The sequence below is a fragment of the Jaculus jaculus genome, chromosome 3, assembly GCF_020740685.1.
Source record: "Jaculus jaculus isolate mJacJac1 chromosome 3, mJacJac1.mat.Y.cur, whole genome shotgun sequence".
Taxonomy (NCBI): Eukaryota; Metazoa; Chordata; class Mammalia; order Rodentia; family Dipodidae; genus Jaculus; species Jaculus jaculus.
The window spans coordinates 167,120,570-167,142,484 of record NC_059104.1 but is presented as its reverse complement, the minus strand read 5'-3'; the positions used below and the strand labels follow the sequence as shown (position 1 = coordinate 167,142,484).

At 44.2% G+C, this 21,915-nt stretch overlaps 1 protein-coding gene across 2 annotated transcripts in view; it reads left to right on the top strand.

Moving 5' to 3' along the window:
- The window catches only part of Uvrag (UV radiation resistance associated), a 365,773-nt gene that overhangs the window by 71,282 nt on the left and 272,576 nt on the right, over positions 1-21,915 (top strand). For both annotated transcript variants that reach the window (XM_045145963.1, XM_004656260.3), the window contains 2 exons: positions 2,228-2,389; positions 13,242-13,316. In XM_045145963.1, coding sequence (XP_045001898.1) covers positions 2,228-2,389; positions 13,242-13,316 — 237 coding nt within the window. The remainder of the gene's footprint in view (positions 1-2,227; positions 2,390-13,241; positions 13,317-21,915) is intronic.

Genomic DNA, 21,915 nt, shown 5'->3' with positions numbered 1-21,915 from the left:
TTCTCCTGTGCTGCTGTGTAACCTTTTGTGCTTGTGTTCATGTCTGTGCACACCTGTGAGCATGCGTGTGCCTGCACATGTGCGTATGTACACGTGGAGGCAGAGGACTGCCTTGGGTGGTGGTCCTCAGGGATGTTTTCTTGAGTTAGGTCTCTTTATTGGCCTAAAGCCTGTCTCTGTCTCACCACTGCTGGGATTGTAGGTACATACTGCCTGCCATACCTTGCATTTTTTCCATGGCTTCTGGTGACCCACTCAGATCTTCATGCTCTCACGACAAGCATCTTTTCATTTTATTTATTAGAGAGACAGTGGGGGGGGGGGGGGAGGGAGAGAGAGAGAGAGAGAGAGAGAGAGAGAGAGAGTGAGAGTGTGTGTGTGTGTGTGAATGGACATACCAGGGCCTTTAGCTACTGCAAATGAACTCCAGATGCAGCTGCCACTTTGTGCATCTGACTTACATGGGTCCTGGGGAATTGAACCTGAGTCCTTTGGCTTTTCTGGCAAGTGCCTTAACTGGTAAGCCATCTCTTCAGCCTGCATGACAAGTATTTTACTGACTGAAATTTCTCCCTGGCCCCTGTAACTTTTTGCATAATAATATATATATGTATATATATATATTTTTTTTGAGGTAAGGTCTAACTCTAGCCCAAGCTGACCTAGAACTCCCTCTGTAGTCTCAGGGTGGCCTCGAACTCACGGTGATCTTCCTACCTCTGCCTCCCGAGTGCTAAGATAAAAGGCTTGAACCACCTATACCTGGCTTACAATAACTGCTTTTTTTTTTGTATTTTTGGACTGGGGGCAGGTTCCGAGGTGGGGTCTCACTGTAGCCTAGACTGACCTGGAACTCACTGTGTGCTTCCAGGCTGGCCTCACACTCACAGCGATCCTCTTACCTGCCTTCTGAGTGCTGGGATTAAAGGTGTATGCTACCATTCCTGGCTTGCATAATTCTTTTATTGAACTTTAAAAAAATTATTTATTCATTTGAGGTGGACAGATAGAATGGGCATGCCAGGGCCTCTAGCCACCGTAAACAAACTTGACATGCATGTGCTCCCTTATGTATCTGGCTTTACCTGAGTACTGGGGAATCAAACCCTGATCCTTAGGCTTTACAGGCAAGCATCTTAACCTCTGAGTCATCTCTCCAGCCCCTTATTGAGCTTTTCATAAAACAATGTAATTGTGGTCTGGAGAAATGGCTTAGTGGTTAAGGTGTTTGCCTGTGAAGCCTAAGGACCTAGGTTCAATTCTCTAGGTCCCACATAAGCCAGATGCGCATGTGTCTGGAGCTCGTTTGCCATGTCTAGAGATCCTGGTATGCCCATTCTCACACTGTCTCTCTTTCTCCTCTCTCTGTTTCTAATTAATACATTAATCAAAATAAGCCTTTTAAAAAACAATGTAATTATTTTTGTTTATTTTGCTTTTGTAGTACTGGGGATTGAGCTCAAGGCCTTGCAGAAGCTAGGCACGTGCTCACCATTGAGCTACATTGCTAGTAATGTAATTATTTTAAATATCTATTTAAAACCTTAAAGCCCATTTATAAGTTGGAGAGCCTTTGTGGACATTGTATGTTGGCTTTTAGTAGGTATGTATTGCATTGAATAAAACCAGTGAGTGAGAATGGGGGTGCGTACTTCTAAGTAAGCAGATAAATTCAGAAGTCTCATTGCCTTCTTTCTGATAATTGGAGAGGCTTTTTGGTTAAGTCTGCAGTGGTATTAGTTATCCTTCCTGTTGCTGTGGTAAAATTCCTAACACATGCAGTTGAAGGAAGAAAGCGTTTATTTCACCTTACAGTGGAGGGGACACTGTCCATTATGGTGGGGACAGCTGGAGGCAGGAGCCTGAGGCACCTGGTCACATTGCATTTGTGGCCAGGGAGCAGAGCATGATTAATGCTCATGCGCAGCTCGCTTTCCCTGTCCACAGTCTAGGTCCCCAACCCATAGAATGGTGCTGGCCCATTTAGGATGGGTCTTCTCATCTCAAGTGACCAAATCTAGAAAGTCCCTTACAGACATACTCAGAGGTTCATTTCCATGGTGAATCTGAATTCTGTTAAGTTGATAGCTGATATTAACCCTCACAGTAGTTTACTTTGTTTCTAAGGTCTTTTGGTTTTAAAAAACCAAATAATTTTCCAACTGAATTGAAATAATTGTGAACAAATTAGAGTTTTCCTAAAGTATGTTTTAATTTCTATCCACAGAATCCAACGTGGCGGAGCCTTGATTTTGGAATAATGCCGGACTGTCTTGATACGTCTGTGTCTTGCTTTGTGGTGAAGATATGGGGTGGAAAGGAGAACAGCTTCCAACTCCTGATAGAATGGAAGGTCTGCTTGGATGGGCTGAAATACTTGGGTCAGCAGGTAATTTTGAGACTGAAGTTTCAAGTAATTGTGAGCACTAAATTAACCTAGCTTTTCTATCGATTCTTCTCCACATTTTCTATTATCATGCACACTAACAAAGAGGAAAATCCAGGTGTGATGATGCATGCTCTTTATCCCAGCACTTGGGAGGCAGAGATAGGAGGATCGCTGTAAGTTTGAAGCCACCCTGAGACTACATAGTGAATTCCAGGTCAGCTTGGGCCTGAGTGAAACCCTGCCTCGAAAAACCAAAAAAAAAACCCCCAAACCTTGCTGGACATGTTGGCAGCCACCAGTATTCCCAGCACGAGGGAGGCAGAGGCAGGAGGATTGTTGCAAGTTTGGGGCCAGTCTCGTCTACATAGTGAGTTCCAGGACAGCCATAGATTCATAGTGAGACTCTTATCTCAAAACATAATGAAAAGATAGGGAAAAATTAAACAAACAAAAATTCCCCACCCAAAAGCATTAGACTTTTAAAAAATATTTTACTTATTTGAAAGAGAGGGAGAAAGAGGCAGATAGAGAGAGGGAGGATGGGCACTCCAAATAAACTCCAGATGCATGTGTCACCTTGTGCATTTGCCCTACATGGGTCCTGGGGAATTGAGCTTGGGTCCTTAGGCTTCCCAGGCAAGCACCACAACTGTTAAGCCATCTCTCCAGCTCAAGAATTAGACTTTTATGATTGTTTACTTTTGTTATCTCCTTGTGTTATTTATGTTTGAGTTGTTGCCCAGTTTATAAAAGTATGTTAGCTGGGTGTGGTGGCTTACATCAGCAATCCTGTATTTGGGAGGCCGAGGCAGGAGGATTGCCATAAGTTCAAGGCCAACCTGGGTTACATAGTATTAGGCCAGCCTTAACTACAGATTGCAACCCTGTCTTGAAAAGTAAAATAAAAACAAACAAAATATTATTTAACTACAAAACTTAGGCAGAAGCATCCCACACAGCTAATTCAAGGGGGTGCTCAGTGTGTGTGTGCACGCGCGCGTGTGTGTGCGTGTGTGTGTGTGCACGTGTGTGCTTTCTCCCTCGTTCTGCTGCTTCTCTCTTGTTGGGTATTCTGGAAACAAGGAGCACGTGGCTAAACTCCTCTCTTCTCCAGTAGAGTTGGACGATTCCAGGGATAAGAAGACATTATCTCTTGAGTACAGGGATACCACAGGCTGACCTTTTACTGGTGGCAGAGTGCTTGGCCAGTGTGCATAAGGCCCTGGGCTGGACCACTGGCAATGCAAAAACAAACAAACAATACATGAATGAATAGTAAACTAAATAAAAAGTAAAGCATGGGGCATGGAGAGATGGCTTAGCAATTAAGGCATTTGCCTGCAGAGCCAAAGGACCCAGGCTCGATTCCCTGGGAACCATGTAAGCCAGATGCACATGGTAGCACACATGTCTGGAGTTCGTTTGCAGTGGCTGGAGGCTCTGATGCACCCATCCTCCCTCTCTCTCTGTCAAATAAATAAATAAAAACAAAAATGTGTTTTTTAAAGTAAAGTATGTAAGCACACTGAATGTGGAAATTCCCAATCTGAAAAATACTCAGAATTAAATGGTTCCTTTCAAAAGAAATGTACCAGAATGTACCTACTGAGTAAATATTAAGAAAACATAAAGGATATTTATAAACAATCTATAGCTACCACCTCAGTTACTTTTAACAGTAGTATAACAAGCATAACAAAATAAAGACAGTGTTGACGGTGGAGCAGAGGTTACAAGGGCCACACGGATAAGCCATTTGGTGCTAAAGATTGAACCCAGGGCCCCAGTAAGCTAGAAAAACACCCCAGCACAGAGCTATACCCCCAGCCATTTGCAAGAATGATTTTTGAGCCAGGCGTGGTGGTGCACACCTTTAATCCCAGCACTCAGGAGGCAGAGGTAGGAGGACTGCCCTGAGTTCAAGGCCACCCTGAGACTACAAAATGAATTCCAGGTCAGCCTGGACTAGAACAAGACTCTACCTCGAACCCCCCCTATGCATATTTATTTGAGAGAGAGAGAAAGAATAGGTGTGCCAGGGCCTCTAGCCACTGCAAATGAACTCCAGATGCATATGCCCTCTTGTGCATCTGGTTTATGTGGGTCCTGGGGAACCGAACCATGGTCCTTTGGCTTTGTAGGTAAATGCCTTAAATGCTAGCCATCTCTCCAGCCCTGAAATTTTCTATCTTTGGACCTAGCATGTTCCCTAGCATTGCGCCTCTCCCCTGCTCCAGTCTACCTCCGTTCTCTTTTCTAGTTCCATGAGTTCAGCTTTTAAACTTGTATATGCTTAGCTAGTGTCTTTCTCTAGTGACCAGAGCAATGTATTTACTATCTTTAACTTTTACTCTCCTAAAATTTTTGTATCTTTTTACCCCCCCCCCTTTTAAGGCTGGCTTTTAAAATATAATGTGAGGGGGGAATGCTATGGTTTAACCCAGGGCCACATTCATAGGAAGCACATATTTTATTACTGAGTATACTTCTAGCTTCTGGAGCTGATCTTAATAAAAACTTGAAAAATAATGACTTTTGGCTTAGGAAATTTCTCTTCTCTCTCATGTCAACCAGAGGAGTATACCTGCTTATCTTCCCTCATGCTGTGTTTGGCTCTTTGCCGACTGTGAAATCGACTGCCTACTTATCTCTCATCTGAAAACCTCTCTCCTGTGAGAATGGTGCTTTTTATCACTGGGGTTGCAGGGCGACACTTGTAGGGAGTGTATGGTGGTGAAGATGACCTCTATCGCGTGTTTTCCAGCTCACACATTCCTTAGGTGACCATTGGCCGGCATCCTGTAGTACACAGCTGTGCCTAATCTGACCAATTTCAGAGTTGGCATTCAGAGGTCTTAAAAGTTGGCTATGGGGCTGGCCTTGGTGGTGCCTGCCTTTAATCCCAGCACTTGGGAGACAGAAGTAAGATTGCCTTGAGTTAGAGGCTGTCCATAGTGAATTCCAGGTCAGCCTGAGCTAGAGAGATAATACCTTTAAAAAAAAAAGAAAGAAAGAAAAGAAAGCCAAAGGACCCAGATTCAATTCCCCAGGACCCATGTAAACCAGATGCACAAGGAGCACATGTGTCTGGAGTTCGTTTGCAGCAGCTGGAGGCCCTGGTGTGGCCATTCTCTCTCTCTCTCTGCTTGCAAATAAATAAAATTTTAAAAAATTAAAAAAAGAGTTGGCTATGGAAGGGAGGCATGATGACATTACAGAAAACAATAGAGAAAACTGTTTTTAAATCAACTAGATACATTACATCATTGTAGGAACTCAAAACGTGTGTCTGAAACAGATAACAAGTTATAGGACTAACCACCGAAATAAACTGGCCTGCACATGTCTGGGGAAGGTGGGACCAGGGGGGCCGAGGAGGGTGGCCAGAATCGGTTCCGTTTGTTGAGTGGCACTTTGCTTTCTGTCAGACCTTGTTCTTAGTGTTGAGCATCCTTAGACGTGGCAGATGAGAGTCTTAGCTGGTAAATGGATGATTTCTTCGTGGATGCTTCAGAGAGCTCTAGAAGCGCACGGAAGAAGCATTTAGACCCGCCTGCAGAGTGTGAGAGAGAGGGAGGGCTTCAGAATGAAGTGTTTTGTTTTAGGTGTGTGGGGGAATGGTACAGTGAAATTTACCCTATTAAATAAGTGTGTATGGATTTATACACTTAATTGAAGGTAAAGCTCAGTGGTATGGCGTTTACCTAGTGTACTCAAGGGCCTGGGTTCCATTCCTAAGCATGCACATGTGCGCACATGCACACACGCATGTGCACACATACACATATGTGTGTAATGTGCACATATGCACTTATGTACATATAAACATATATGTCTATATACATACATATATCAAGAAGGGTGTGGTGGTAGGAGGTCCAGGAGGAGGTCAAGGTCACCCTTGGCTACATAGTCTGTTCAAGATCAGCCTGGGCTAAAAGACCCTGTATCACAAAACTAAAGGGAAACAATTACACAGTAGTACACTACAATAAATTGTATAGTCCAATGACTCAGCTGATGTTTACAGAGCTGAATAACTACCACCATAGTGAGGAATGCTACTGTAGACATTTAAATACAGGCTCTTGTGTAAATGTATGGTGTCATTTCTCTTGGGTAAATAGTTGCTGAGTCTAGTGGCAAGCATATATAAAAACTTATACAAGGCTAGAAAGATGACTTAGTAGTTAAGGAAGAAGCTTGCCTGTGAAGTGTAAGGACCCAGGGTCTGATTCCCTAGTGCCCACGTAAGCCAGATGCATATGGTGATGCATGCATTTGGAGACTATGGTGGCTAGAGATCCTGGCACACCCATTCTCTCATATAAATAAAAAAAATATTTAACAACTTGTAAGAAACTGGGGCTGGAGAGATGGCTCAGTGGTTAAGGCACTTGGCTGCAAAGCTTAATGATCCAGGTTTGATTCCCTAGTAAAGCCAGATGCACAGACTGCCACATGCATCTGGAGTTTGTTTGCAGTGGCTAGAGGCCCTGATGTGTCCACACTCTCTCTTTCTCATTTTTTTCTGTCTCTGCTTGCAAATCAATAAATAAGATATAAAAAAGCTTGTAAGAAGCTGCTCAGTGATTTTCCAAAGTGCGTGTATTATTCTCCATCCCCACCAGCCTTGCACAATAGTTCCATTTGTTCCACACCATTGCCAACACTTCTTATTGTCAGTCTTCTAGTTTCAGCTATTCTAAGGGGTCAGAAGTGGTAGTTGTTGTGATTTTAATTCTTATTTCACTAATGTCAAGAGGATGTTGAATATTGTGAAAAAAACATTTGTAATCTGTTTATCTCTTGTATGTCTCTCTGGTTTAAAAGTGTTTGTTTAGGCTTTTCCCATTTTTTTTTTTTTTTCCCTTTGAGGTAGGGTCTCACCCTAACCCAGGCTGACCTGGAATTTACTATGTAGTCTCAGGGTGGCCTTGAACTCATAGCAGTCCTTCAATTTCTACCTCCCGAGTGCTGGGATTCAAGGCATGCTCCACCATGCCTGGCTTTTAAGAATATTTTTTTTCACTCATTTATTTTTAATATATTGCGCCACCTTGTGCATCTGGCTTATGTGGGTCCTGGGGAATTGAACCTGGGTCCTTTTCCTGACCCAAGGTTCCTAAGATTTGATTCAAGCATTCATACATTTGTTTCTCATATAGTGTGCAGGCTGCCCTCAGTTGGCTACATAGTTGAGACTAGCTTTGAACTCCTATTCCTCCTTTTTCCACCTTCCAGATGCTGGAATTATAGGCATACACCACCACGCCTAGCTTACATTTCTGCATATGAATGAAGTTTATATGAAGTACAAAGCTCATTGTTCTGCAGATGAATGAATAATTGTTTCTTTGTTGCAAAAGCTATTATTTCTGAATTGAATTACTTGTCATTGTGTGCGTTTTTTTTTCTAGCTTTTCATCATTTATTTTTAAGTTTGCATACAAAGCAGCGGATTTCACGATGGCATTTTCATACTTACACTTGGTTGTTATTCATGCCTCTCTTCCACTTAGCCCTCTTGCTGGTTCCTTTCCTCCAAATAGCTCTCCCTTCCACTGTCATTTCATGTTATTTGGGCGAGTCTTCTTTTCACACTGTCTGCTCACTGATCTGCATGTCTGTCCCAATGTCACTGCCGAGTTGCCTTATTTACAGTGGCTGAGCTTAAGCTGATCTTGAGCCAGGGCTCCCACTCTACTTTCTCATTCCACTGGCTCGTCAGCTTTCTTTTTTTTTAAAATTTTTATTTATTTATTTATTTGAGAGCGACAGACACAGAGAGAAAGACAGATAGAGGGAGAGAGAGAGAATGGGCGCGCCAGGGCTTCCAGCCTCTGCAAACGAACTCCAGATGCGTGCGCCCCCTTGTGCATCTGGCTAACGTGGGACCTGGGGAACTGAGCCTCGAACCGGGGTCGTTAGGCTTCACAGGCAAGCGCTTAACCGCTACGCCATCTCTCCAGCCCTCGTCAGCTGTCTTATAAGGTGCGCTGTCTCTCATAAAGCTATCAAAGGGTGATAATGGAGTTAGATTAATAAGATGCTGGTCTGTAGTCTCCATGTTAGGATTCTTAACATTATTTATTATATACATTTATTATTATTACCAGTAATATTTAATTACCAAGTAAAGGTTAGTTTATGGTATGCTTCTTGTTATCATAACTTAAAGTTTTGTCATGTATGTAGTAGTGTGCAGTATGTTATGACCTGTTTTGTTAATTGTACTTTTACTTATTAGTCAGAAACAGGTCTTCTAAAGTTCTGTGCTGACTGAGTTCTAATACATTATTAGATATTTTTTCAATTTTTAAAAATGTATTATTTATCTATTTGAAAGAGAAAGAAAGAGGTAGATAGAGAGAAAGAGTATGGGCACACCAGGGCCTCCAGCAACTGCATACGAACTCCAGACACATGCACCACCTTGTATGTCTGGTTTATGTGGGTCCTGGGGAATCGAACCGTGCTCCTTAGGCTTTGCAGGCAAACACCTTAACCACTAAGCCATTTCTCCAGCCCCTTTCAATTATTTTTATGTCTTATTTTGCCAAATACTTATACATTCAATTATTTCATTTTATCTTTTTTCTGAAAGAAAGAACAGGTGTGTTTTGTGCATTTGGCCAGTGAGGGAAATAAAGCATGGGAAAAGCTAGTCAGTCAACTACTGTGGGTTGCTTTGTGTGCTGGGTAACAAAGTGCAGTTCTCTTCTGAGGAGCAGCTTATGAGACAGTTCAGGTTGGACTTAGACCCAGGCCGCTTGATTTTTTGCCACATGTCTTTTCACTTAATTTTCAGTGAACTAATGTAATGCCTGTCTTCATAAAGCTTACAGTTTGGAAACTTAACCTTCATGTGATTATATCCATTTCTGCCCATGTTTTTTCCCTTTTAAAAATTTATTTATTTTAGAGAGAGAGAGAGAGAGAGAGAGAGAGAGAAGAAGGAGGAGGAGGAAGAGGAGGAGGGGGAGGGGGAGGGGGAGAGGGAGGGGAGGGGAGAGGAGGGGAGGGAGGGAGGGAGAGGGAGAGAGAACTGGTCTGTCAGGGCCTCAGCCACTGAAATCCAACTTCAGATGCTTGCGCCACCTAGTGGGCACGTGCAACCTTGTGCTTGCCTCACCTTTGTGTGTCTGGCTTATGTGGGATCTAGAGTTGAACATGGATCCTTAGGCTTCGCAGGCAAGTGCCTTAACAGCTAAGCCATCTCTCCAGCTTCCCACCCCCTTTTAAAATGACAGATTATCTGTTTTCAATTTAAAAGCTAATACACTTTTTTTTTTATGGACAGTTAGGAAAAGTTTGAGAAGAGGGGAGAATAAAATACTTATATGTAATCCTCTGGCCTGCTGTGATTCTTGGTAACATTTTGATGTATATAGTTTTGATCTTCCTTCAGGGGTGTGTGTGTGGGGGGGTTGTCTCCACAATTAATCAAATTAATTGGAAAGCTAATTGGATAAAATAAGGATAATCTTTGCACAGGCTAAGCCTGGGGACATGGAAAACTATAAGCCTTGGGTGGGTGTTGTTTTTTTTTTCTTTTGGTTTTTTGAGGTAGGGGCTCACTCTAACCAGGCTGACCTGGAATTCACTATGTAGTCTCAGTGTGGCCTCGGACTCACAGTAATCCTCCTACCTGTGCCTCCCGATTGCTGGGATAAAGGCATGTGCCACCACACCCAGCGGGTGGAGCTTCTTGAAGGTGGGAAACTCACAGGTTCTCCAAAAATTTCCTTATGAAATAAATATAAACAAGCAACTCATGATCTGGTCTCAGGCAAACAAGTGATATGTCTTACGCTCCGACTCCCCATGGCTTTAACTTAAGCCTGAAATTGAATAAAAGCTGTGAGTGCAGGCAGCTTAGGAGTGCTCGGGTGCGTCCCCGACCCTCTGCTTAAACAATCACATCTTGCCTGGGGATGTGCGTTACACGGTTATCCAGACAGCGCTGGATGGTGTTGCAACATGTGGGGGTTTGATTCAGGTGTCCTCCATAAATTCATGTGTTCTGAATGCTAAGTCCCCAGCTGGTGGCAATTTGAGAATTGGAGCCTCCTAGAGGTGATAAATTGTTGGGGGTGGGCTTATGGGTGTTATAGCCACCTCCCCCTTGCCAGTGTTTGGCACACTCTCTTGTTGCTGTTGTCACCTCATGTTGGCCAGGAGGTGATGTCTGCCCTTTGCTCATGCCATCGTTTTCCCGCCATCATGGAGCTTTCCCTCGAGTCTGTAAACCAAACAAACCCTTTGTTTCCACAAGCTGCTCTTAGTTGGGTGTTTTCTGCCAGCAGTATGAAGCTAGCTGCAACTATATATCTATATGTAATATTTTTCATTAATAAAATTTCAGACCCATCTAGTCCTGAAACTCAATTTTTTAAATTTTCTTAGTTTTTTGAGATAGGGTCTCACTCTGGCCCAGGCTGACCTGGAATTTACTATGTGGTCTCAGGGTGGCCTTGAACTCATGAGGATCCTCCTACCTCTGCCTCCTGAGTGCTGGGATTAAAGGCGTGTGCCACCACATCCAGTGAAAATGCCTTACCTTTTCCCTTTTAGGATGAAAACTCACGATTGATTTATAGTTTTCATTATAAATTTATGCTTGTAGATTCATCTTGCTATTATTGTACTCAGTTCAGTAACGGTGCACGTAAACAGGAAGTCTGTGGTTCATTTTGCTTTAAGAGCAGAGGTAGAGACACAGAAGTGAGGTTGGTGCTTGGGCTTTGGCTGGTGCACCTCTCGCTGGACACAAGAGACCAAGACTTCTCACCATGTCCTTGTTCTTGTCCCGATGAACCCTCACATCAGTCTTTCATGGGAAAAGCTCTTTTTTTTTTTGGTTTTTCGAGGTAGGGTCTCACACTAGCCCAGGCTGGCCTGGAATTCACTATGGAGTCTCAGGGTGGCCTCAAACTCCCGGCAATCCCCCTACGTCTGCCTGCTGAGTGCTGGGATTCAAGGTATGCGCCACCATGCCTGGCTGAAAAGCACATTTTTTTTTTTTTGTTTTTGTTTTTAAAGGCCACCGCTGTTTCTAAAGAAGGAAGTAAATTTATTTGTATATTTTATAGTTGGGTACTTTGTATTATTTTGAGTTATCATGAATCTCAATTCTCTACTTTTTTTTCTTCTGTTTTCTTTTGAGACAGGATCTCGCTATGTAGCCCAGGCTGGCACTGAACTCACAATCCTCCCGCCTTTGACTCCTGGAGGGCTGGGGTTGTAGGCGTGTGCCGCCATAGGTCACGTTCCTCCCGGAACCTTCTGGGTGGCGGTGCGTCTGGGGTGGCGCTGTCTCTCCCAGCAGCTGCGTCTCAGTCCATTATGCAGACAGCTGAGAATCTGGGATTGGGTACGATTACCTTAGGCTGTCCTTTTTTTAAAAAAAAAAAAAAAACTTTATTTTATTTTTATTTATTTGAAAAAGAGAGAAAGAGGCAGATATGGAAAGAAAGAATGGGTATGTCAGGGCCTCCAGCCACTGCAAATGAACTCCAGATGCATGTGCCGCCATGTGCTTCTGGTTTCACATGGGTCCTGGAAATTGAACCTTGGTCCTTAGGGTTTGCAGGCAAGTGTCTTCACTGCTAAGCCATCTCTCCAGCCCTAAGGTTGTCTTTTTGAAACTAGAAAATAGTACTTGTTTTGTGAGTTTTTTTTTTTTCTCCTCCTGTGGCTTCATGTTTTCTAAATCATTTTTTTTAATTTGCACGTGTGTCTCTTGCTGCTGCAAATGTACTCCAGACCAGTGCACCACTTTGTGCATCTGGCTTTATGAGGATACTAGAGAATTGAATCTAGGGTGACAGGTTTGCAAGCAAATGCCTTTAACAGCTGAGCCATCTTCCCAGTCCTGACTTCACATTTTTTTTTTAAATTTAATTTATTAGTTTTCATTTCAGTGAATACAGGCAGTTTGGTACCATTATTTAGGCTCATCTGTGATCTACCCCCTCCCATTAGACCCTCCTTGTTAATGAAAATGGGTCATGCATTGTGGAGTTAGCCCCCAGTTATTAGTATGATAGATGTCTCTGCAAATCATGACCCAACATGTAACTCTGACATTCTTTCCGCCCCCTCTTCCGCAAGATTTCCCTGAGCCATGTTGGGTTCATTTTTGGTCTGCTTCAGTGCTGAGGTGTTGGGGGCCTCTGAGGCTTTGGCTCTCTGATTTGGTAGGAGTTGATTTTTCTCTGCGTTGATTTCCTTCCCCTTTGTGATGGTATCCGGTTCACAGGAAAACATCACCCTTGCTAATTTCGCCAGTTGTCCTTAGTTTCAGTTGGGCCCCTTTTGAGGTATGTTGGGGCAGCTCTCTTCTTAGGATCTGCATCTATCTGGAAAAGAGAAGCAGATTCTCCAACGGAGAGTAAGTTAGCACCCAGAAAATTGAGATAACACTTACTTTTTTGATAGACAGTTTGATAGGTGTAGGCCCTCTTATACCCCGTGATTGATGATAGCTTGATATTGTAGAGTGGGCTTGTGTTTGGGTATGGTTCTGACATTTTAAAGCATCCAAATAGCTGTATTTTAGATCAGCACATGTGCGGTTCTCCTCCTCCTCCTCCCCTGACCCACAACAGCCTTGAGAAACATTTGTGAACAATATGGGTGGGTAAAGGCCAATGTGATCTTATGTGGTGGTTTTGTGAGGCCTTTGAAGCTGGAAGCACTGCTTTGGCCACCTGGTCTTTGAGAAGTGATTTGTTTTCCACCCATTTGTTTAGCTCTAGCCAGCCTTCTACCTTAACTGTCATTCTCTGTTCATATTGAAGAGCAGTTGAATGAAAAGAACTAATGGTGTGTTTTTCTCCTCCCTTAGATTCATGCCCGCAACCAAAATGAAATCGTTTTTGGATTAAATGATGGCTACTACGGTGCTCCATGTGAACACAAGGTAGGACGATTCTGCTGATGGGAGCTCTGGCTCTGCAGGGGCCTTGCCCCTGGGAGGTGGACTGCTGCGCAGCTCTGTGTGAAAGAAACAGGGCTTGTTTGAGTTGTGAGGTAGGCTCTCACTCTAGCCCAGGCTGACCTGAACTCACTCTGTAATCTCAAGGTAGCCTCAAACTCATGGCTATCCTCCTACCTCTGCCTCCTTAGTGCTGGGATTAAAGGCGTGCGCCACCACATCTGGCCAAGAAACAGGTTTTAAGCATCATTCTAAGTCTTCTTTTGTGTGCCTTAAGTTGAATGTCTTTTAGAATGGGAAAACTTGTTTTATAAGGCTTACAGCCACTTCAGTTAATCTTTCCTAAATGCAGATAAAGGGAAACTTGAACTAGCTGTTTTCTTTCACATAATTCTTTGGGGTTTAAGACAGAATGGTGGGCTGGCTGTGATGGCATAGTCCCAGTCCTCTGTCCTTAGGAGACAGAGGCATTAGGATCACAAGCTCAAGGCCTGGATGGATTGCAGAGTAAGTTCCAGGCCAGCCTAGAAAGCGTAGTGAGTCCCTATCTCAAAATAAATACTACAGAAAGTGTATGTGGCTCAGTGCTAGCGTGCCTACCTGGCATGCTTAAAGCCCCGAATTCCCGCTCCAGTTCTGCCAAAGGCGGGAATGAAAGAAAGAAAAGGAGTGGGTTCTTTTGCTTAAGTGGCTGGGGGATGGCTCAGCAGTTAAAGGCATTTGCTTGCAAAGCCAGCTTGCCCAGGCTCAGTTCCCCAGCCAACCACATACAGCCAGATGTAAAACGTGTCACCAGTACTTGGTGTTCAGTTTTCAGTGGCAGAGACCCTGGTATTCCTCCCCATATGCGAGTGAATGTGTATGACCAATAATAATAGAAATGTTAGAAATGGAATCGTCTGACCACAGAGTTTCAGATGTCTTGTACTCCGCATATAAGAAATCCAACCTGAAGCCATTGTAAGCACAGTCAAGTCAGCACCGTCTCTGTGACTGAAGGTGAAGGGAAAAGAGCGGCCCGGGAGCCCACGTGTGCCCGGTGCCACTCGCTCTGTGCAGTGCAAGGTTATTCATCATCTCGGTCCTGCCAAATACCAGCCGCAAACCAATGTGGCAGTCCTGTCCTTTCCATTTTATAAATAGGGAAATTGAATTTATGTTAGGGATGAGCTTCACAGGGTCTAGAAAATAGCTTCACTGAGACTTTGGGTTGGCTTTCTCTAAAATTTGTGCTTCCTTGACTGTTTTGGTGTTTTACCTGAAAATTAGAAGCTCTCTCATATTGTTTGGTACTTCTTGCTTGTCTGAAGTGCTGCTGCTTCGAATACTCCACTCATTCTGCTTTATAATCACCTGTCCCACACGAGCTTCTGTACCCTAGTGCTGAGAATGCAGTGGTGGAGTGAGCAGGAGGCTGCTCTGTGGTCCCAGTTGTCTGGTTGAGGCAGGAGGATTACTTGAGCTCAGGAATTCAAGATAACCTTAAATTTTTTAAAAATTTACTTATTTGAAGCCAGGCGTGATGGCACATGCCTTTAATCCTAGCACTTGGGAGGCAGAGGTAGGAGGATTGCCATGAGTTTGAGGCCACCCTGAGACTACATAGTGAATTTCAGGTCAGCCTGAGCTAGAGTGAGACCCTACCTCAAAAAAAAAAAAAAAAAATTGTAAAACTATTTCTCTATTTGAGAGAAAAGAGAGAGAGAGAATGAATGTGTGTGCCAGGGCCTCTAGCCACCGCAAATGAACTCCAGGTGCACGTGCCATTTTGTGTATCTGGTTTGCGTGGGTAGTAGGAAATCGAACCTGGGGCCTTAGGCTTCACAGGCGAGCACCTTAACTGCCAGACCGTCTCTCCAGCCAGGAACTTAAGATCAGGTGTATGGCTGCCACAAGCAAGCTCTTCTTGGGGACTTGGTTGTTAGAGTTACAATCTAGGTGACACATGGAAGAGCAGTATGTGAATGGAGTTGGGGCTGAGTGGAGAGAACATTGTGGAAGAGGAGACTAACATACAGTGGGCGGGAACTTGACCATTAGGACGGAAGGAAGGTCAGAATGACTAGAGAGAATGGCGCCACACAAAGACCCTGTTCAGTGATTTTGCCCAGAGAAGAGGGCTTGTGTTTTGGTTAGATTTGAGTTTTAATGTTTTTATATGGCTTCAGTAAAGGCTGATTATAGAAGAGGCAAGGAGTTATATAGAAAGATAGTGAAGGAGGTCCTGCAATACATCAGGTAAGATGTTGGTCGTTTGGAACAGGGTGATGGTAGAGAAGAGAGACATTTGTTCTTTTGTGCATTGCAGATCACACCCAGGGCCTGGTGCATTGCCAAGCAAGCACCGTGCCTTTGAGCTACCCCTCCAGACTAGAAGAGATACTTCGAAAGTTTTAGGAGAGAAAATCATTAGGACTGGGTTATATTTTGAATCTGAGGTGTAAAGAAAACATATGTCAATGGTGACTTGAATTTCTGCCTTGAAGTAATTGGACGTATCAAGGTGACAGCCACAGAAAATTAAGGGACACGAGAGGAAGATCAGTTTGCTGAGTCAGATTGTGAGTTCCAGTGTGGTCATGTAGCACATACGATGTCTTAGACTCCAAGATAGGCTAGATGCACAAATCTGGAGAAGAAGAGAGAAGTTGGCTGGTGATAAAAATGTGAGGACAGCGATAGTCATTAGTGTCATGAATGTGGACACTGTAGGAATAGGCAGCACATTAAACAGAAAGGCAGCCCAGTAACCAAGCCTCGAAGACCCCAGCTGCTAACAGCGAATCGAAAAGGAGGCAGTGGCCCCAGGGCAAGAGCGATACCTCAAGGGTCCAGTAGATGGCACTGCTTTCTCATCTTAAAAAAAAATTGTACCAGCAGTGGAATTCAAGTCAAGGACCAATTTTCTTCAGTGAAAGAAATTCAGGAGATTGAAATGTAAATTTGCTGATGAGTTTCACAGAAGTAGCCACATAAATTGGTCACCTAAGTTTCTTTTCAGTCCAGCTGAGTATATGGTGTGCAGTTAAGCTGATATCAAAGGTGAGGGACAATGGCAAGTTTCTAGATTGGGTCCAAGTACCTGCACAAATGACAGTTCCGTAGCTGATGTTTTCAAGCACAGCGCTTTTGAAAGCAGTGACCCTGCCTTACATCGTCAACTTTGTCTGGCCCAGTGTTCCTTGAACAGGTCTTAGAACCTCAAAAGTCAGGGACCTTGTGCCGAGTGTGGTGGCACATGCCTTTAACCCCAGCACACTGTAGGCAGAGGTAGGAGGATCACCGTGAGTTCAAGGTCAGCCTGGGCTAGAGTGAGACCCTATCTCAAAAAAAAAAAAAAAAAAAAAGGTCAGGGACCTCAAAAGTCAGGAAGTGCTAATTTCCTGGTCAGTAGTGCAGGTGGGCATCGGGCCCCTGTGATGTCTGCAGCCTGGAAGTTGAGGGAGGAGGGTCTCAAGTTCAAGGCCAACCTGGGCCTCATAGTAAAAACCTGTTTGAGAAAGAAAATCCAGGGAATATCAGTGTCCTCTAGCTTGGTAACCTTATTTCATTGAAGAGGTTCGTGGAGCCGTGTGACTCTCAGACTGGACATGGCAAGTTAGTTCTGTGCAGTGATAACTTAGACACAGCTGTGACCACATGTAATTAGCATATGTACATGTAGTGCATACGCAGATAATATAATGCAGTATAATCACTGCTTACCTTCATACTCTTTGAATCTTTAAGGATTCGCCTGCACGTAGTGTCTGTCCATTCCTTCGCCAGCTTTGGAGGAGGGCAGGGCAGCAGTTGGTGCTGTTACCTGCTTTAAGTCACAGAGAGGGTGAGTGGCTCTCCTCTGTGACTCCGCCTCTTCTGCCCAGGAAGTGCCGCTCACTCTGCTTCCGGCCTTTGCACATGTCTCTGTTGGTGATTTTGTCAGGTTTTCATAATCTGTAGTTTCTCTCTCTCCCTCCCTCCATCCTCCCTTTAGGAAGCACAGACTATTCTACTTCATCTAATACCAGGATCAATAGCAAACACCTTACAGGTAAGCAATTACGGAGTAAGAAAGAAAGAGCAAGACAATAGGATGAGTCAGAGGCAGAACTAGATGATGGGCGGTGTCTCCGTCTGTTTTTAGATAGATTTTTCTTCATGACACCACGTCACCTGGGAAATGTCATGGCTAGATGATTTTCATCTTCCCATTTCTTCTTGAGATAATTTAACTTCTTAACCAGTGATAAACACTGTCGATATCTTATTTAACCTTTAATGACTGAAGTGGGCAAGTATGACTCTTTGCATTTTCAGCATGAAGGTGCTGAAACCCAGTAAAGTTAGGAGGTTTTCGCTCGACTTGGAAATTAAACAGATGACTCCTTCCTCCTGGTGTCGTCAGTGGATCCAACTTGTTTGCAGGCTCATCCCACACGGTACGCAGCAGAGCACTTGGGAGCTAGGATTCAGTATCCCAAGTGCAGCCTGTGTTTTCACAGCATAAAGCTGGATGTGGTATAATTTCTCCTCACGTCTTTTGGTACCTCATCAAGGAAAAGTTAGAAAATCATCAGAATAGCTTGCTCTTACAAGTAGTCCATTAGTTTTCTTCCCTTCTTCCCTTCCCCCATGACAAAGTAGAGAAACCAAGATGACAGATCCTTGGGGGCAATTTGTAACTGCTGCCTGTGTTATTGTAACACATTTAAGTATCTGAGCCAATTTAAACCAGGGTTAAACTTGTTTCTGAACCTTCTGAGCTGGTGTGATCTCCTAGGAGCAATATTACATGGGACGGGCACTGAGCTTTAAAAATCTCCCGTGGCTAGTTTTCATTTGCCAAGTACCTAAAATGTGTCAGACATTATATCAGATACTGTATGTGCTTTTATTTAATCTGTAGAACAACTCCAAGAGAGTTTTGTTCATGAGCAAAGTGCCCTAGAAAAAACCATGAAACCAAAGACCTGGACTACCCGGGCTAGTAGGTAGCCAGTTCCCTGTTCAAACTCATACGTGACTTGTATGAAAACTGTTTAAATTGACACTTTTAATACATCAGCATACTTTAATTTTTCTGGGAGGGGATTCAAGGTAGGGTCTTGCTTTAGCCCAGGCTGACCTGGAATTCACTAAGTAGTCTCAGGGTGGCCTCAAATGTCCTGGGTTCCTCCTACCTCTGCCTCCCAAGGGCTGGGACTAGAGGCGTGCGCCACCACGTCTGGCTAACATGCTTTAATTTTATCATATTCCCTTTCCCTTACCCTCTTCCCCCTTCCTAGCTCCTATTCCACCGAGCATTCTCCTTCCTCCAAGTAGTGCTTCTTCTATTTGATGTCTCGTTCTTTTTGTCTTTCTTCATCTTCTATGTCAAAATATTGAGGGGCTCATTATTGTACAGGTCTTGTTAGGGCAATAACAACCACTGTGAGGTCAGTTCATGTCTGGAGGACAGTGTCCCACTCCCCACTCTGTGGCTGTTACTTTTTTTTAACACATCATCAGGCTGCGTGTCCTCTCTGCATTTCCTCCCACTTGGTAAAGCATGCCAGAGCAGCCAGTCTGTAGCTTCACATTTATTGGAAAGGTGTGCTGGCTGTGCAGTGTGAGACTCAGATAAGCGTCCACGGGCAGGCGTGTGCTCTGAGGAGGGGAAGTGCCTGACTCGACAGACCCTGGGTTTTTATTATTGAAGAGGAGCCGTGCGATGCCCATGAGGCTGTCAACCCACCCAAATCCACACACGTCCCACGCATTACTCACTGAGCTTGGCTTCTCCCTCAGACTCCCCCCCCCTTTTTCTCTTGGATCAAATTAACTTTTGACAGATGTTTGGAAAATCATCTTATCGTGTAATTCATATTTATAAACCCTATTGCTGCAGTGTGGTCCCCGATCTCTCTCTCATCGAAGCCAGAGAATAATCTGGGAAAATGCCACGTTTCCTGTTATGAATTTGGAGGCGCTCGTCTTCTTAGCACGGTTTTTAAACTTTTGCGAATTTTCATCCTGGGAGATGGAAAGCCCAGCGTGATTCTGCGAGTAGATGTTTCAGATTCTTGACCGGTAAACAGAAACAGCTTTTGACTTGCCCTTTCCAGGGGATCCCGAGTTTGCCATGTTGTTAGCGTGCGCATTTGAAACGTGCTTTTACTATTCTCTTTTAGATTAGGTTTGTAATGAGGACACGTTCTTGACTTTCCTGAGCCCACATCCCCAGCTCTTCCTCTCTGCAGCCTGCCAGCCTGCTTGCCCTCACTGCTGTCTTCTCCCAGGGCACGGTGGGGGTTTCACGCAATATTCCTTCCTCAGGGCACGTCCTCCATTAGGGCTGGTGGGATGCCTTGCGGAATTCTGTGCTCCCTGGATTGAGCGTGTACTCTGCTTGCTACTCACTTCTTCCTGGATGAGAGACGCCCACTGGGATCGTGCTCTTCCGCCTCTGCTCTGGTGTGAAATAGGCCTTTCACGTAAGGGATGGCACCCCTAGCATGGTCCTCCTGCCCTTGCGTCATGGCATAGTTTGCTTGAATGCTTGGGAGTGTGTGGCTGTAGTTGTGATGACTTACTGAACAAGAATCTCATCCTTACTGACTCAAATTTAAAGAAATAATTTTAGTTTTAGGATCCACGTACTTTTGTTTAGTGATGCGGGTTAGCGTTGCTGCTCAGGTCTTCTCACTGTTCTGAGAGAGAGAGGAAGAGCATGTCTGAAACTGTGGCCAAATCAGGGGTGGGGGAATGTCCGCCTTCACTGCAGTGTCTACAAAGAGGTCTCACCTTCCCTTCTTAATAGCTCGGCATCTGGGCTTCATCAGAACTCGAGGTGGAGGGTGTCCAAGGCCTGCTGATGCTTAGCAGAGATACTTGCACGGTTTTTCTCAGTTTAAACTTGGCCTGCACTTAAAAGCGCATTAATGTCTATGAATGTGTACACACAGGATCACAGGCTGGCTGTTGGTTCATCAGGTAGCTATTTTAGGAATAGTCCAATACATTCTGTATATTAAATAAGAAAATGTGCAGCTTCTGTAAAGGTACCCAAGGAGCAGGAGAACCCTTGGTTTGTTTTTCCCTTTTTCTCTTTGTCTATCATGGTGTCATATTTTGTCCAGTTAGATGAAGAAGGGCTCTGTGCAAAGTTCACTTCCGGCTTGGAGAACACTGAGTAGAACTGTCAAGTCATGCTGGGCACGCTTCAGCCGAACCTTTAAACTTGTCCTCAGGCTCTACCGAGCCTTCGTTTCTTCTTAACACATCGTATCGGAGTGTTTTCGGTCCTTCCCAAGTCTGCATTTCTAGGCTAGATTCTGGCTATTTGGACTTGGGTCAAGTACATACATCCATGTGGCTCCAATTTTGCTTGTTTCTCTTCCTCCTCTCAGAACACTTCTCCCCATTGTGCTCCTTAATCCAGCAAATGGCACCAGTGTCCACCTGAGGAGCTACCTAATGTCACCCCCTTTCTCTTTGAATCACTACTGATACAGGCTGCCTCCTCCTCCTCTGTTTTTTTTTTTTTTTTTTTTTTTTAGTTAATTAATTAATTTATTTGGGAGCGACAGGCAGAGAGAGCGGGAGAGAAAGAGGCAGAGCGGCAGAGAGAGAGAGAATGGGCACGCCAGGGCCTCTAACCACTGCATACTCCAGATGTGTGTGTCCCCTTGTGCATCTGGCTAACGTGGGTCCTGGGGAGTTGAGCCTTGAACCAGGGTCCTTAGCTTCACAGGCAAGCGCTTAACTGCTAAGCCATCTTTCCAGCCCTTTCTTTTTGTTTTTTTGAGGTAGGATCTTGGTCTAGCCCTGGAATTCACTATGTAGTCTCGAACTCACAGTGATCCACCTACCTCTGTCTCCCAAGTGCTGGGATTAAAGGCGTGCACCACCATGCCTAGGTTGCTTATTTTTGTAAACAGGTTTTTTGGCGTTTGTGAAACGCTTATCAAACTACTCCTTGCTTTAAAAATCAAAGCAGTAGCATCTGCCCTCAGAAACTAATGATGTGTAAAGTCTTGCCAAGATCCAATTCCTCCTGTATCAACTCCATCCTTACCAACCTCTTGCCATTCTTACTGGGCAGTTCTCTTTTTCTGCTGCACATCCCCTAGGTTCAGCATGGGCTCTCTTCTTACCTTCTGCTGATACTGGCCTTCATTTCCCTCAGCGTCATCCTTATCCTGTGATGTTCTGATTGCCCATTGGATTGCCTCTTTCCTGTGAGACTAAGCTCTGTGAAGGCAGGAAGAATGTGTGATGTCACTGGAGTTGATTGTTAGTGTCTAGTACTGTGCCTTGTATATAGTACTAACTCAACACGTATTTGTTGAATGAGTGTATGACACTTCTGTAGTGATAGGTCACTGAAAGCTCCTTGGAATGTACTGCTGGTCATATTGGTTGGGTAGTATATTACTCATAAGTCTAGTTCTGTGTCTCACTGGCTTTAGAGCATTTCTGCCTAGACATCTTTCATTTCTAAACACTACACTTTCCATGGGGCTCTTCATTTTTCCTTCCAGGCTTGTTTTCCCTTCAAATTTTCTGTATCTTTATTATAACATTTGTCCAGGCCTCACATATGTAGTGAGTTTTTTTTTTT